Raw genomic sequence first — 18,176 nt, 5'->3', positions numbered from 1 at the left:
ACCTATTCCTCAAATTGCCATCACAGAGACACTCCAGCTCCATCGCCACCAGGGCCACACTTCATCTCTGAAGCTTCTTTCCTGTAGCTGTCCGGCTTCTCAACAAAATTCACTCCGGTGTAATACCCTGTCTGTCCCTGCACAACATCCGTTAAATGGCCTTTCCTGCTCTCCTGATTCTGTTGGTAATTATTTAGTCTGTTCATTTGTTCATATGTATTTATGTTTGATTATTGATATTTAAGCATGTGACTGTTCTGTTAGTTGTTGATTGCTCATGATTGTTTGCATTATTGTCTTGTAAATTGTTGGTTGCTATTATAGTATTGTCCTGCGTTTTATAGTTGGCACCAAACCACAATCAATTCTGGTGTTTCCTATACTAGCAAGAAAGTGATTCTGATTTTTGTTCTTATTTTTAAAGTTCAAACGAAATGGAACCAGTGGTTCAAGTTGTAGTGATGCTGTCTACTCAGATGATGGCTTTGCCTTGTTACAATGTGATTCTCTGTGCAGGAGTACGAAGCTGCTGTGGAGCAACTCCGATCCGATCAGATCAAAGTCCAAGCAGAAGAAAAGCGGAAGACACTTGCTGAAGAAACCAGGCAGCACCAGGCAGTAAGTTTCCGATTCCTTTAGGGAACTGGTCACCCAAGTGAATGTGCTTGTGCTCCTGAATTTATAACTCAGAAAATCACTTTAAGTTACCAAGCTGATGGATTGGAAGAAACTGTGCCAACATATTGACACTTGGCTTCTGGGGAAGAAGTGAAAGCATCCATGTACATAAATTGCATCACTGTATTAGCAATTTCCTCATTACTTCTTCCAGCAGAACAAATGCATGGCTGTGATTTAATAGAGAATGTTGTGATAGGACTACTTAATTCTGTCTATAATAAATTTGCAGATGTATTATGTTGAGTGGGTAAAAAGATCAAGCTATGAGCTTTAGAATTCAAACTGTCATTTGTGCATGTCAGCAGAAAATCTTGTCTTATTGCCCATATCATTTTCAGTTGCGTCTGAATTTATCTTAAATCATTCAATGTTTTTTTTTATTGTGGTCAAAATAAATTCTGTACTTTGTTTTGCAGCGAGCACAGTACCAGGACAAACTAGCGAGGCAACGATACGATGACCAACTCCGTCAGCAGGTGAGCCCGTACTCCTTATATAATTGCATGTGTTTGCTGACATGCTGACAACTCTCAAGTTTTATTTTCATGGGTCATGAACTGCGAATGATCATTTTTAATTTCATACTTCCTGTATTAAGGAGCCACGTATAATTTTTTTGAAGGAGCAAACAAATATTTTAAAGAAGACCTTGGAAATAATTCCATAAAGTAGCAAAAAGGTAGCAAAGGGAAGAAAAGACCAAAAAGATAGTCTTGCGAAGAGCTGGCTGAAGTACAAATTGAGTACTTTATGAAGAGGAGTAAAGTGGAAACAAAATAGGCAGTGATGCTGGTCGATAGATCTGCAAATTTGGAATTTAACTCTGAGCCTTCATGTTTAAGCCCTCAGTGAGTATCAAAATGGGTGGTCGGGTGGTGATACGTCTTGGCCGAAGGAAGGGTAAGGCACTCCTTCCCTCCGCTAGCCCGCTAGGCTACCCATGGGCAAGGTGTAACATCTGCTTAGCCCTTCGATCAGGGCCATGTGAGGCCATGGGAGCAGGTGGTGGATGGTCGTATGAGCAACTGGTGCATGTCACAAGTCTTGCTTATGTGAGCGATGGCATCAGGCAGACAATTTCAGGAGAGTATTGATAATGCTTGGGGTAACCAGCCATTGTAAAGATGCTGCTCAGAAGAAGGCAATGACAAACCTCTTCGGCAGAAAAATTTGCAAGAACAAACATGATCATGGATTGCCCATGCCATACGACACAGCACATGATGATGGCAGTGATCTCAAAGCTGACAACGTTAACACTATTGTTTTGCAATTAAATCTGGAATTAAAATGTTTCAGTAATGATGATCATAAAGCTACCTGACTGTTTAAAAAGAGCGCCTGATCATTAAATCTACAAACTTTACACATTCTGGTCCAGATCTGATTCCAGATTCATCAACATGGTCAGCTCATCACTGCCTCTCCCTCTTTGGTTCAGGGACATTAACAGTGGAAAATGAATGCTATAGAAACATAGAAACCTACAGCATAATACAGGCCTGTCGGCCCACAATGCTGTGCCGAGCATGTACTTACTTTAGAAATTACCTAGGGTTAACCATAGCCCTCTATTTTTCTAAGCTCCATGTACCTATCCAGGAGTCTCTTAAAAGACCCCATCATATCCACCACCACCACTGTCGCTGGCAGCCCATTCCACGCACTCAACATTCTCTGCATATAAAAAAAAAACTGACATCCCCTCTGTACCTACTTCTATGGACCTTAAAACTGCCCTCTCATGTTAGCCATTTCAACCCTGGGAAAAAGCCTCTTGACTATCCACACGATCAATGCCTCTCATCATCTTATACACCTCTATCAGGTCACCTCTCATCCTCCACCACCCCAGGGGGAAAAGGCCAAGTTCACTCAACCTATTCTCATAAGGGCTGCTTCCCAATCGAGGCAACATCCCTGTAAATCTCCTCTGCACCCTTTCTATGCTTTACACATCCTTCCTGTAGTGAGGTGACCAGAACTGAGCACAGTACTCCAAGTGGGGTCTGACCAGGGTCCTATATAGCTCTTGGCTCTTACACTCAATTCCACAGTTGATGAAGGCCAATGCATCATGTGTCTTCTTAACCGCACAGTCAACCTGCACAGCAGCTTTGAGTTTCCTTTGGACTTGGACCCCAAGATCCCTCTGATCCTCCACACTGCCAAGAGTCTTACCATTAATGCTATATTCTGCCATCATATTTGACCTGCCAAAATGAACCACCTCACACTTATCTGGGTTGAACTCCATCTGCCACTTCTCAGCCCAGTTTTGCATCCTATCAGCGGTAACCTCTGACAGCCCTCCACACTATCCACAACACCCCAAACCTTCGTGTCATCAGCAAACTTAATAACCCATCCCTCCACTTCCTCATCCAGGTCATTTATAAAAATCACAAAGAGAAGGGGTCCCAGAACAGATCCCTGTTCACAGACCACTGGTCACCGACCTCCATGCAGAATATGACCTGTCTACAACCACTGTTTGCCTTCTGTGGACAAGCCATTTCTGGATCCACAAAGCAATGTACCCTTGGATCCCATGCCTCCTTATTTTCTCAATAAGCCTTACATGGGATACCTTATCAAATGCCTTGCTAAAATCCATTTACACTACATCTACTGCTCTGCCTTAATCAATGTGGTTAGTCACATCCTCAGAAAATTTCAATCAGGCTCGTAAGGCATGACATACCTTTAACAAAGAAATGCTGACTATTCCTAATCCTATGCCTCTCCAAATGTTCATAAATCCTGCCTCTCAGTATCTTTTCCATTAACTTACCAACCACTGAATTAAGACTCACTGGTCTATAATTTCCTGGGCTAACCTTACTCCCTTTCTTGAATAAGGGAACAACATCCGGAACCCTCCAATCCTCCAGAACCTCTCCACCCTCACCTCCCACAGTAGCCTTGGGTACATCTCATCCAGTCCTGCTGACTTATCCAACTTGATGCTTCCCAAAAGCTCCAGCACATCCTCTTTCTATAAGCTCAAGCATGACCTAGTGGATAAGGCATCGGTCTAGTGATCTGAAGGTCGCTAGTTCGAGCCTCTGCTGAGGCAGCGTGTTGTGTCCTTGAGCAAGGCACTTAACACCACATTGCTCTGTGATGACACCAGTACCAAGCTGCTTGGGTCCTAGTGCCCTTCCCTTGGACAACATCGGTGGTGTGGAGAGGGGAAGGCTTGCAGCTTGGGCAACTGCCAGTCTCTCATACAACCCTGCCCAGGCCTGCGCCCTAGAAACCTTCCAAAACCATGGTTTCACGAGACTAACAGATGCCTATATATGCTTAAGCTTTTCAATCCACTGTAAGTCATCCCTATAATCGCCAAGATCCTTCTCCATAGTGAACATTGAAGCAAAGTATTAAGTACTTCTGCTCTCTCCTCCTGTTCCCTACACACCTTTCCACTGTAACACTTGATTGGTCCTAATCTCTCACATCTTATCCTCTTGTTCTTCACATATTTGTAGAATGCCTTGGGGTTTTCCTTAATCCTGCTAGCCTTATAATCTTCTAGAGCCCTATCATCATCTAGTTTTTTGAAACTTTTGTAAGCTTTTCTTCTTGACTAGATTTTCAACAGCCTTTGTATACCACAGTCCCTCTACCCTGCTATGTTTTCCCTGTCTCATTGGCATGTACCTATGGAGAACTTCACACAAATATCCCTTGAACATTTGCCATATCTCTGCCATACATTTCCCTGAGAACATCTGTTCCCAATTTATGCTTCCAAGTTCTTGCCTGATAGCTTCATATTTCCCCTTACTCCAATTAAGCGCTTTCCTAACTTGTCTGTTCCTATCCCTTTCCAATGCTGTGGTAAAGAAGATACAATTATGATCACTATCTCCAAAATGCTGTCCCACTGAGAGCCCTGACACCTGACCAGGTTCATTTCCAAATACCAGATCAAGTACAGCCTCTGTTCTTGTAGACTTATCTACATATTGTGTCAGGAAACCTTCCTGAACACACCTAACAAACTCCACTCCATTCAAACCCCTTGCTCTAGGAAGATGCCAATCAATATTTTGGAAATTAAAATCTCCCACTATGATAACCCTGATATTATTACACCTTTCCAGAATCTGTCTCCCTATCTGCTCCTGGATGTCCCTATTACTATTGGGTGGTCTATAAAAAACACCCAGTGGAGTTATTGACCCCTTCTTGTTCCTAACTTCCATCCACAGAGACTCAATAGACAATCCCTCCGACTTCCTCCTTTTCTATAGCCGTGACACTATCTCTGATCAACAGTGCCACGCCCCACCTCTTTTGCCTCCCTCCCTGCCCTTTCTGAAACATCTAAAGCCTGGCATTCTAAGTAACCATTCCTGCCCCTGAGCCAATTAAGTCTCTGTAATGGCCACCATATCATATCTCCAAGTACTGATCCACGCTCTGAGCTCATCCTCTTTGTTCATTGATACTCCTTGCATTAAAATAGACACAACTCAAACCATCGGTCTGAGCGCATCCCTTCTCTATCACCTACCTATCCTCCCTCTCGCACTGTCTCAAGCTTTCTGTATTTGTGAGCCAACCTCCTCTTCCCCAGTCTCTTCAGTTCAGTTCCCAGCTCCAGCAATTCTAGTTTAAACTCTCCCCGGTAACCTTACCAAACCTCCCCGCCAGGATATTGGTCCCCCTCCAATTCAAGTGTAACCCATCCTTTTTGTACAGGTCACACCTGCCCCAAAAGAGGTCCCAATGATCCAGAAATCTGAATCCAGTTAAAGACAAAATCAAGCACATTATATCAAAACTTTATACAAAGCTGTGTAGGCTATAAGTGGTGTGTTGCATCAAGGACGGTTGTTAGCATATTTAAATGGAAATGGCAGCTCCAAAGAGGGTTTCAAATGTGAAAGATGAAGTGGTTCTAGACTAGGGGTTCCCAACCTGGGATGCACAGATCCCTTGCTTGGTCCGTGACATAAAAAGGGGTGGGAACCCCTGGTCTAGATGGAGCAGAGAGGGATGAAACTAGACATGATAAAGTTACTTGAAATCATAGTAGTTTGAGAAATGAGAATCATTTCTCGATATACTCTGAAAAGACTAGGTTGATGATCAGATGACATGTGCAGGTACATGCAAAGTGTACACTCATCCTGCTAGCTGCTGAGCCACTGTCAGTTGGGGGGTTCCCTTTAAGTTGTATTTCATCAGCAGTTCAGTAGTGCTATACAATCCATTTCGTGTCTTTTGCATTATTCATTGAGGCTCTCTCCTCCGCTGGTTTGGATAATTGAATAGACTAAATATTTGAAATGGCAGAGAGAAATGAAGAGCAGGAAAATGAGACTGATTGGATTTCTCTACATGGAGTTGGGATCGCTTCCATAATCTGAACATAATCCTGTGCTGTGACTGCTCTATAAATAAGAGACAGCACAAATTAATTAAGACTCATTTTTGGCCACTACTTCTTTGGAATGGAGCAGATGCTGCACTGTCTGTGTACGTTTATAATTGATTGTTTGCCGGGGTATTACATAATAAACTTTGTAGAATTAAAGCTAATATAAGGGATTGTTGGCAATGTGGGTGGAAAAATTGATGATTAGATAAAATCCAGAGTGAAGGGATGAATGATGTTTTTCAGTTTGTGTCAGACATTTAGGGATGTTCCTATGTATCAATAATGGGCCGCGGTTCTTTTTATTGGTGCTGTAGACTTGGGTATGATTCTAAACATTTTGGAAGGTCGTAATACTGAGTTTTGAAATTGATCTTGAGAACACAGACCAGTGTAATGAACAGATTTAATTCAGAGGTATGGAAAGTAATACATTTTGTTAAGATGTATAGGGAGCAACATAGTAAGTATGATTTTAGAATGGATTTAGGAAGGAGAATGGGGAGATGTTTAGAAAGTATTTTGATTTATCCTTATTAGGGCCTTAGAGAACAGCTCTGTATTTCACTAAATAAAAAGTCCAGTCCTTCATGATGGAGCCAGCATTTATCGCCCTGGAGAAGATGGTGGTGAGCCACCATATTATCCTGATGCTGTCCTTTTGGGGAAGTTGTTTTCACAATGTGGTCAAGGATTTTAGAGCCATTGATGATGAAGAAATTCTGAAATATTTCCAAGTTGGAATGATGTACAGCTTGGGAGGGCAGCTCTGCAGGTGGATGCGCTCTTATGTAGTTGCTGTCCTTTTCTCAGTCATCATCATCATTATGTGCCATGTCAAAGTGACGTGGGCAATCATTGTCCCATGACCATGATTGTTAGCAAACTTTTCTACAGAAGTGGTTTGCCATTGCCTTCTTATGGACAGTGTCTCTACAAGATGGGTGACCCCAGCCATTATCAATACTCTTCAGAGATTGTCTGCCCGGCATCAGTGGTCACATAGCCAGGACTTGCGATATGCACCAGCTGCTCACATGACCATCCACCACCTGCTCCCATGGCTTCAAGTGACTCTGATCGGGGGGCTAAGCAGGTGCTACACCTTGCCCAAGGGTGACCTGCAGGCTAGCAGAGGGAAGGAGCACCCTATACCTCTTTTGGTAGAGATGTATATTTGGGAGATGTTGTTTCAGTCAGTGAACAGCAGTGCAGTTCATAGACAGCGCACACTGCAGAGAGGGTGATAGATGTGATGGCAGTCAAGCCATCTACTTTGTCATAATACATGCTAAGTATGTTGGGCATTGGTAGGGCTACATTCATCCACACGACACAATTAGATTCTGTTATACTGTACTTCCAGTTCGTGTGTTGCAGATAGTGGAAAGTCTTTAGGTTGTTATGAAGTAAGTCACCTAAACCCCCTGAGATATTCATGTGGATGAGCTTCCGATCAGTGGTAATTCCCAGAGTGCTCATTTGTTGTGGCATTAAATAAGGATGGATAGTTAGAATCTTATTAAGACCATAAGACATGGGAGCAGAATTAGGACATTTTGGCCCGTCAAGTCTGCTCTGCCATTTAATCATGGCTGATGCTTTCTATTTGGTCCCCTCCTGAGCTCCACTCCCCAGCCTTCTCCCTATAACCTTTGATGCTGTGTCTAATCAAGAACTTATCAATCTCTGCCTTGAATACACCAACAACCTTGCCTCCACAGCTGCCTGTGGTAACAAATTCACCACCCTCTGGCTAAAGAGGTTTCTCTGCATCTCAGTTTTAAATGGACACCCCTCTATCCTGAGGCTGTGCCCTCTTGTCCTGGACTTCCCCCACCATGGGGAAACATCCTTTCCATGTCACATCTACTCTGTCTAGGCCAGGGGTTGGCAACCTTTTTACCTCTGTGGGCTGGATTGGGTATGAATGAGCAGACGGTGGGCCAGATAAATGCCATAAAAAACTTGAAATATGGGAATTATCCATTTAAATACATTTAGTTATGTATTGCCTCAAATTAATGAATAGCACATGCTAGAAAATCATTTGTGCTTCAGGTTGCCTACCCCTGGTCTAGGCCTTTCAACATTCGAAAGGTTTCAAAGAGATCCCTTCCCTCTCCCTGCCTCCCCCATCCTTCTAAATCCCAGCGAGTACAGGCCCACAGCCATCAAACATTTCTCATAAGATAACCCTTTCATTCCTGGAATCATCCTTGTAAACTTCCTCTCAACCCTCTCCAATGCCAGGACATCACTTCTTAGATAAGGAGCCCAAAACTGTTCACAGTACCTCAAGGTGAGGCCTCACTGTCACATCCCTGCTTTTATATTCTAGACCTTTTGAAATGAGTGCTAACTTTGCATTTGCCTTCTTCACCACAAACTCTACCTGCAAGTTAACCTTTAGGGTGTTCTGCACATGGACTCCCAAGTCTCTTTGCATCTCAGATTTTCTCCCTATTTAGAAAATTTCTTCTACCATAGTGCATGACCATGCATATTCCAACATGTTCTTCATTTGGCTCCTTCATGCCCATTCTCCTAATCTGCCTAAGAACTTCTGCAGTCTCCCTTGTTTCCTCAACTCCACCTGCCCCTCTACCAACCTTCGTATCATCTGCAAAGCCATCTATTCCATCATCTACACCATTGATATAAAGGAAAGAAGTGGTCCCAACGCACCCCCATAGAACCCCATTAGCCCCTGGCAGCCAACCAGCAAAGGATCCTTTTATTCCTATTTGCTGCCTCCTTCCAATCAGCCAGTGCTCTACCCATGCTAGTAACTTTCCTGTAACTTAGTAAGCAACCTCATGTGAGGCACCTTGTCAAAGGCCTCCTGAAAATCCAAATATACAACATCCACTGCATTGCCTTTATCCTACTTGGAATCTCAAAGAATGCTAGCAGGTTTGTCAGGCAAGATTTTCCCTTAAGGAAACCATGCTGACTTTGTCCTATTTTGTCCTGTGTCACCAAGTACTCCATCAGCTCAACCTTACCAATTGACTCCAACATCTTCTCAGCCACTGAGGTCAGGCTCACTGGTCTATAATTTCCTTTCTGTTGCCTCCCTCCTTTCTTAAAGAGTGGAGTGACATTTGCAATTATCCAGTCCTCCAGAGCCATGCCAGTGTCCAATGATTCTTGAAAGATCATTACCAATGCCTCCACCACTACCTCTTTCAGAACCCTAGGGTGCAGTTCCTCTGGTCTTGTATACCTTTAGATCTTTCAGCTTTTTGAGCACCTTCTCCCTTGTAATAGCAACTGCACTCATTTCTCTTCCCTTACACCCTTCAACATCTGGCACACTGCCAGTGTCTTCCACAGTGAAGACTGGTGCAAAATACTCACTTAGTTCATCTGCAGTCTCCTCATCTCCCGTTATTATTTCTCTGGCCTCATTTTCTAGTGGTCCTCTATCCACTCTTGTCTCTATTTTTATATTCTTGAGAAAGCTTTTTCTATCCACTTTGATATTGTTTGCTAGCTTGTTTTCTTATTTCATCTTTTCCCTCTTAATGACTCTTTTAGTTGCTTTCTGTAGGTTTTTAAAAGCTTCCCAATCCTCTATCTTCCTGCTAATTTTTGCTTTGTTGTATGCCCTCTCTTTTACTTTCAAATTCACTTTGACTTCCCTTGTCAGCCACAGTGGACTATTATTGTAGATGTTACTTGCCTCTTATCGGCCCATGTCAGAATGGTCCTGTTGCAAGCAGGCATAGATATTTCTGTGGTGTTGCTAATGGAGCTGAGTTGTTAGCGCACCTCTCCACTTCTGGCCTTAAAGGTGGGAGAAAGAGCACAGAAGCAACCAGAGATGGTTGGGCTTGGGGCACTGGCCTGTGGAATTTCTACAGCAATGTCCTAAATCATAGAAGCATACATCACAGAAGCAGACCCCTTTTGGCCCAACTCCTCCATAGGGCACTTCCTATCCAAGTGCCTGTTCAAAAACCTTTCAGATGTTATCTTATCAGCCTTTGCTGGCAGCTCAGTCCAGATGTTCCCACTGTGCTGGGGAGGGGGTGGACTTGCTACTCAGATCTTCTTTAAATTTCTCCCCTCTCATCTTAAACTTGTGCTTTCTAGACATCTGTGTCCTGGAAGTAAGATTCTGACCACTTACCCTATCTATTGCCGCTTCTAATTTAATAAATCTCTGTAAGATCTCTCCTCATCCTACTGTTGTCCAGTGAGGATGAAAATGGCTTATTTGATATCTCCTTATAACTGCATCCCTCATTTTCTAGCAAACATCCCAATGAATATTCTGCAGTGTTTTTATTGCTACCACAAATTTCCAGTGGTATAGTGACCAGAACTTTACACTATACTAAGAGTATACCAAAGTTTTGTACAATTGCTACACCGTGTCTAAACTTTTATACTCAAAGCATTAACTGATCCACCTGTATCATCATTTTCAAGGATTATAGACCTGCACCCTTCGGTCTTTCTGTATTCTTTTGTACATTGAGGTCTCTGCACTTACTCTACGGGATAACCGGTCAACGATATCACGTTTTGTTTAAGGCATGACTCTAGCTTTGGTGTGTTTTTCCCTTGACACCCATTGCTTTCTATTAGAGTACCTAGGTGTCAGTTGCTGTGAGGTGCCAGTGGGGCAACTACTGGAAGAGCTTACTTAGAGATGCAGCTCGTTCTGGAGTACGAGTAGGATTGTTCCCTGATCGCAGCACCTTTCCTGTATCCAGTATCCTTAGACTTGCGTGTATGTGTGAAAAGGGAATCAACTTGGCAGGTCTGCCTGTCCGATGAGATCTTGGGAGGAAGCCAGCGTTGATTATTCCGGCTAACTGGGATGCACTCATCCAGATCGGGAGAATCAAAACTCAGAAAGCTCAGCAGCATTCGGGGCACAGCATCCTGTTGGTGGGCAGGGTTTAATATAGCGGCTGAGCCTGCCGTCATTGTCCTTTCTCTTAGCTGTCCACTGCCTGTAACGTTTGCAGGACCTCAGAGCTTTGTTCTGCTTGGTTGTGGCTGCACTGATCTGTCTGCCAGTCACAGTTGTCTTACTGTGCAGTATGCATGCAGACCTGCAGTGGGCTCAGGTTGATTGCTTAGTTTATGAGGGGTACAATGAGTAATGGAGTAATAGTGGTGGAGAACAGATGGGCTTTTACCAATAACCAGCCATGATGTTCTTGGCCACCTGACTTTAGGCTTTTGTTTAGTCTCGAAACTCTTACACTCAACTGCACTGGTGGGATTTCTAAATTGTTAGACCAGGTGTCCAGGTTACTGGCTTAGTAATTTAATCAGAGCTTCCGCTTTTTTCTTCCCTTCTAGGTTTTGTGCTCATGTCTCTGGTTTGGGCTTTGAACCCACCTTCTGGCTCAGAAGCTGTTGACTGAGACACAGCTGACACAGTTTAGGTAACCGACCAGTTTAGGATAGAGATTTCCTGCCCTTTGTAGTGTACTGCTATGTGGTGTAGTGCAAATGGGAAGCACGTGTGTGTGATGAATCAAGTTTATGAGTAGACTTGCATCAGATTGTAAATAGTGCTGGCTGCACTGTTGAACTCTGCCACTAGAGGAGGCTAGAACACCTCGATTGACTCCCATCTGGTTCTTGCCTGGAAAGAGTTTGAGGAGGCCACAAATCTTGTGTCAGGATTGATATGTTTATGTTTGATGAGAAGGTGACAATAGAGTGCAACTAAGCTAGAATATCTGAATTTATTAAAATGTGGTTCACTTTAAAGTTTTGAACTGGGTTCAAAAATAGACAATAAGTATCATCCTTGGCAGCAACCTGAGGAAAGAAGAATGGATACAGTGTCTCTACACTTGAATATGCCAAGTCTGTTTGGCCAATTTGCTCATTTACAATTGTATTACATTATAATACAATGTTATGTATTATAACATTAACTGCTATAACTTGTACCTTGTAACTTTGCACACAAAATACAAGCATTGTCATTTCAGACTGATTTCTCTTTTTTCTTTATTAGCAACTGTTGAATGAAGAGAACTTGAGGAAACAAGAGGAATCTGTTCATAAACAGGAATCTATGCGCCGAGGTAAAACGCTTAAGCTGTGTAGTTAAAGACAGGAGGTCAATAGAAAAGGTGATGGTGCTGAGGGAGATGGAGTCTAAATGAGGCTGGTAAACTGTCGGGCTGAGAGTAAATGGGAGCAAACAGCTTCAGTCCTCCCTTAGTGTCCTTACAAAAATTTGGTGGGGTTATAGGTATGTATGTTCATAAGTGTCTGACACTGAGAATGCATGTGGCGTCACCTTAACATTCTGTGTTGGTTTAAAGGATGCTGATATCTGAGTTGAATTTATCCGCTCTGATTTAATTCTTTACTTTAAAATTGAAGGTGGAGATCTTTGCATAGTGTGTATACAGTAAATTATTTACTGTATTTTGAGCTTTCTTACACTCAAAATGCATTTGACTGGTAAACCCCAGTGACTTTTTATTTAGAGTCAAGGAAGAGTACAGCCCAGAAACAGGCCTTTCAGTCCATCTAGCCCGTGCTTACTCCATCGATCTGCACTGGGACCATAGCCTTCCGTACCCCTGACAGAGCCATAGAAAAGTACAGCACAGAATCAAAACTTAAGCAACATTAAAATAGTGACCGACTTACTAATCTGTTTATAGCCGTATTTATTTGTTCACCACCCCAGTTGTACATTTGTTTTAGCTGCGCTTCGGGGTGACTCTTGGCTCTTGTGCTTTGGCTTATTATGGCTCATAATCAAGTTCTAAAAGAAGTTTCTTTTAAAAGAGACTTTTGATCACAGATTCACTAAACTGCATATTTGCAAATTATTAATAGTTGGCTGTGATTCAAAGTGATGAATGAAAGTTTCATTGATTATGTTTGGATTGTGCAATAGCACATTTGGGATTAGGCTGTACTCTAACATGTCTTGAAGTTGTGTCAATCACTGCCAGTTACAGTCAATTAACTGGTCTTCTGTTTCTTTAACACTTTTCTGTTGGACATTTATAGCATACCAAGTCCACAAGTTCTCATTAAAATTGTGGATTATCTTTCATTTTCTAATACAAGTTGAAACCAAGTAATAATAAAGCCTGAATTCAGTTGTTTGCAGGATCAGGTTTATTGCTGCTGACATGTGTCATGAAATTTGTTGTTTTGTGGGAGAATTACATGAAAAATTATAATACAAGTATATCAAAATACAGGAGATACAGAAGCCTGAAGGCACACACTCATAATGATTCAGGAACAGCTTCTTCCCCTCTGCCATCCGATTCCTAAATGGACATTGAAGCTTTGGACACTACCTCACTTTTTTAATATACAGTATTACTGTTTTTGCACATTTTTAATAATCTATTCAATATATGTAATTGATTTACTTATTTATTATGTTTTATTTTCTCTCTCTGCTAGATTATGTATTGCATTGAACAGCTGCTGCTAAGTTAACAAATTTCATGTCACATGCCAGTGATAATAAACCTGATTCTGATTCTGGAAAAGAGAGCAAAATATTAAGGACCAAAATCATGGACCATTCTGATGGTGGAGGGGAACAAGCTGTTCCTAAAATGTTCAGGCTCCTGTACCTCCTCCCTGATGGTAGTAATGAGAAGAGGTTGGTAAAGGTCCATTATGATGGTTGCCACCTTCTTGATGCATTGCCTTTTGAAAATGCCCTTGATTATCGGGAGGGTATTACCCATAATGGAGCTGGGTGAGTCTACAGCCCTCTGGCAGCTTTTTCCAATCTTGTGCATTGGTGCTTCCATATCTAGTGGTGATGCACCCAGTCAGGGTGCTGTGTAGAAATTTGCTAGGAGTCTTTGGTTACATACCAAATTTCTTCAAACTCCTAATGAAATATAGTCGCTGGCTCTCCTGCTTCACAATTGCACGAAACAGAGGAGTTCATTCGCCAAACCTTCTGATTTGGTGTTTCTTCTCCACACAGCTACGATTGAGCATGAGATGGAGCTTCGGCACAAGAATGAGATGCTACGTATCGAAGCTGAAGCCAAGGCCCGTGCTAAGGTGGAACGGGAGAATGCCGACCTAATCCGAGAGCAGATCAGACTGAAAGCGGCTGAGCACCGTCAGACTGTCCTGGATTCCATCAAGTGAGTTTGGAGTAGAAGCAGAAACCTTTATTGATAAATGGGATAGATTCTCTTGTTTTCCCTTTCCACCCAAGTCATCGCATCACTCCTTCCTATGGCTTTCTCTGCTCTGTAGTGTGCACGGCCAATCCAGGTGCAGTAACATTTTACAGATTAATAGAAATTTCTACAGATGGGTGATAATGATAGTAATTAAAACACTTGGCATTGAATGCTCATTGTGACTCACTGCTCGCTGAATATGTTAACACTTCAGAGCCATCTCCTGCTTCAGCAGTAAATTCAGATGCTAACCCTGTGATTGTGGCTGTACAAGCTTCCTTTTCCTGGGGAGTGTGGATGCCACTGCCAAGTCTACCATTTATTGCAAAACCCGCACTTGCCCTTGAGAATGAGGTATGAACATGTGTCTTGAACCACATTGATGATTCTCTTTTATACCGGTTTGTGTGACGATATTACAGCTCGGGGCATTCCAGAGTGCAGAGTTCAATTCCAGTGTCGTTCTGTAAGGAGTCTCTCCATGTGGTACGCATGGGTTTCCTCTGAGCCTCCGGTTTCCTCCCACAATCCAACGACATGGTTGGTATCTGAGCAACACACACAAAATGCTGGTGGAACTCAGTAGGCCAGGCAGCACCTGTGGAAAAGAGTGCAGTCGACATTTTGGGCCGAGTCCCTGTACTTTTCCCCATAGATGCTGCCTGGCCTGCTGTATCTCCAGCATTTGGTGTGTATTGCTTAGATTTCCAGCATCGGCAGATTTCCTCTTGTTTGTGGTTGGTTGGCATCCATCTGTCTCGAAGGATCCTGAGATGCCCAGTCGTCTGTCTCTGCCTCCCCACTGTAGTCCAAAGGAAAGCTTATGAAGCAATACATTTGTTACCTGCTCGGCTGCAGGAGCTGCTGGCAGGATGTTCAATGACGTCCAGCCGTCTTGGGGACTCCATTCCAGCTTTGCTGCCTGGGTTTACTCCCGAACCTTCATCTCTTCCGAGGCTGCCCACAAGGCAGTGGGGGTATTTATCCATAGCTAGGGATCTTGTTCATGAACACCAAGGCATGTCCACACACTGGTGGGCCTGTGTGCTATATGAGCAGTGGCCAGACCTCCTCCCCGTCTTCTGTAGTTCAACCTGAATCTGAAAGTGAGAACGACAAGCACTACCCACTACACTACCACACTAGACGCATTACAACAGCCATTTTGACACTCCAAAGACTTGCAGTAGGTTAATTGGTCATTGTAAATTGTCCCGTGATTAAGTTAGAGCTAATTGGGTTTGACAGGAGTTGCTGAGGCTATATCACTAAATAAATAAATGAGAAAACAAACGGCATTGCTGTTAATTAAAGACTTTCAGTGCTTACAACTGTCAATTATAAAAGAGTTGTTGAAACACTGTAGAATGGAGAATAATCTGCAGTATAGCAAGTTATTTGGAAGGAAACTTAAATGTTGCACTGAGCCCAGGTGCTTGTAACTCATGGGTTTAGAAGATCTTGTTCAAAAGGCCTGTGGGTTTTATAGATAATAAGAACTGTGTACCGATGAGAGGAAATGGTGCTGCAGTAAAACCACTTTTGCACCATTGTCTTAGACCAGATCTGTTCCCGCACAGTTGCCCGTTACTTGCTGAGCAGGAATTCTCTGTTGCTCACCAGTGTGAGCCTGGTGTGAAATGGGTTGTCATCAATGCAAATTGATTTGGAGGTCCGCTCGAATACAATGTTAAACCCAACGTGACCGATCCAGTCCAAACTAAGCCTGAGCACTTGGTGATACGGCGCACACAATCCAACCCAGAGCGATTTGCAGCAAAGCTTGTGGTGCTGCATGTCCGTGCAGCTCCAGGTCAGTACAAAAGGCACGTACAGTAATAGTGAGCAAATTATCCTGACCTGGATACAGTACTGAGCCAAACCTGACTCAAGCCAAGTGTTTGGGCAGAATTTACATCGTTTGCATCGTAGGGTTGTGTGCCAGACTCTGTTAGCACGCTCGTGTTGCACTTTTAATGTAACATCTGGAAGTGCTCCGATTATTATCTTCAAGCAATTTTTGATGCCAAGCTACACATAGTACAAGCAAATGTTGCGCTAAATCGTTGATTTTTGAGAATGTTAGATGTTGCAGAAGCTTTGAAGGTGACCACTAGAACTTAAAACCTTGGATTGTTGCCGTTGGTGGGGCAAATCAAGAGGCTAGTACTGGATGGATGCCAAGGTTTCAGGAGGGTTATCAGAATGCAAATTCAGAAGCAGGCAAGACCATGGATGGATGGGAAAATCAATGGAAATTTTTAAATTGAGCTATTGCTCTGGACATCGTCATCAATGAGGATGGGAGTGGTAGGTAGACAAAACAATGGAAGTTATGACTTCAACAGCATAATTACTTAATTATAGAGAAAACCCCCCCAGGACATTCCTTTGGAGTGGTTAAGCGTAGCATAGATGAAGATTTCTTTCGTAAATGAGCAGTGCTGGGAAAGGGTGTGGATAGTCTTGGTATGCAAAAAGTGAATTGTTGTATATTTATTTCCCAGCTTGTTAGTAGATAGATGGGGTGGGAGGGGAGAAAATTTTGATTTTGGCCAATAGAATCATACTTCCAAAAATGTTCTTCTCTACTGGTAGTCCAAGAGAAAGGGGCTCGGTTTCCTCTCCAGCGGAGCGGCTTTTGGTGTCCATATGGTCTCTGATCCACTTTATCCTTTCACTCACACAGGACAGCTGGGGCAGTGTTTGGAGAAGGATTCCGTGCCTTCGTTTCTGACTGGGACAAAGTGACGGCCACAGTAAGTGAGAACAAGAGGTGAAGTAGGAAACTGCACTATTTCTTTCCCTTGGCTTGTAATCAAGCCAGCCACAAGGTGAAAACCATTCAGCTGAGCAGTGAGTTTTCTGCCTGGTGAAACAACAGCCAGTGCTGGGGGATCGTCACTGAGAGCTGACTGCTGCTGAATCCTGTTTCGATCTTGGCCCATTTGTACTTCTGCGGTTGGGTTTAGAAGTACGCATGGTGCATCCTATGCCCTTTGCTGTTAACTTGTGATAAGTTACAATTCACATTTTTTATATCATCAATCTGCATATGATACTGGCTTTAAAGTCACCGTAGGTTTTCATCACTGTCCACGTTTTGTAAAAATGTCACAGATATTCCACACATCATTACTGGTCTAATCAAAATGGATTTGGGAGCACTTCCAAGTTGAATTTGTGGATTTGATTTGGTGCTATAAATTACTAACATACTATTAATTTCTTCTTTGTAAAGAGGGCTGACTGGTAGTCATTGCCAGCTCAGTAAGGTCACTGATGGCTGTAGACTAAAGACCTCTATTCTGTATACCTGTGGAACTCATGGTCTCGATTCTTGGTTTCCCTTGACATAATATTATAATTCAATTGCTATTACTGTTGTCCTTCATCTTCTACCCCCCCCCCTCCATTGTACTTTAATGAACTATGTCATCTCCTCAAGATCAAACATCAAATTTTGAGTTGGGCATTTTATTGGAATCAAAAGGCTTCACTGCAAGCTGCAGACTGATTCATTTCCTGGAAAGTGTTATAATTTTTATGATTTGCTTGAGGTACAAGCAGCTACGCCATGGTGGTATGAGGGGAGGGGGTGGTGTGGTGGAATCTATCTTCTTTGCTGTATGTGTGTGCCCGGTGATTCGCATGTCACTCTCCACTATCCCCATAAGCTAGCTACAAGGATTTCAGTCTATGTTTTTAGTGCTCTTCTTTAAATCCACTGGCAGGCAAGAGGCCGGTTGGGTCACTTCACCTTCAAAACCGCAGTCTACTTGAGTGGCGAGGAATGTTAGATCAGTGTCTGCCAGTGGACCGGAATTTCATTCTCCACTGAGAGGATCTTATGGCTTCTCATCTGTGTTTTACAGTGTTCTATTTGATATTCATTTAGCAGTGTCCTTCTTCCCACTAAATGTTTCACTCAGTTT

The 18,176-nt window shown here is 42.9% G+C and overlaps 1 protein-coding gene across 1 annotated transcript in view; it reads left to right on the top strand.

Moving 5' to 3' along the window:
* The window catches only part of atad3 (ATPase family AAA domain containing 3), a 101,489-nt gene that overhangs the window by 4,379 nt on the left and 78,934 nt on the right, over nt 1–18,176 (top strand). Inside the window, 5 exon segments of the mRNA XM_059951614.1 lie at nt 517–618; nt 1,098–1,157; nt 12,069–12,138; nt 14,034–14,199; nt 16,931–17,000. Of these exon segments, the coding sequence (XP_059807597.1) occupies nt 517–618; nt 1,098–1,157; nt 12,069–12,138; nt 14,034–14,199; nt 16,931–17,000 (468 nt within the window).

This window comes from Hypanus sabinus, chromosome 27 (assembly GCF_030144855.1).
Source record: "Hypanus sabinus isolate sHypSab1 chromosome 27, sHypSab1.hap1, whole genome shotgun sequence".
NCBI lineage: Eukaryota > Metazoa > Chordata > Chondrichthyes > Myliobatiformes > Dasyatidae > Hypanus > Hypanus sabinus.
The sequence above is the reverse complement of the archived record's forward strand: the minus strand, read 5'-3'. Positions and strand labels throughout refer to the sequence as shown.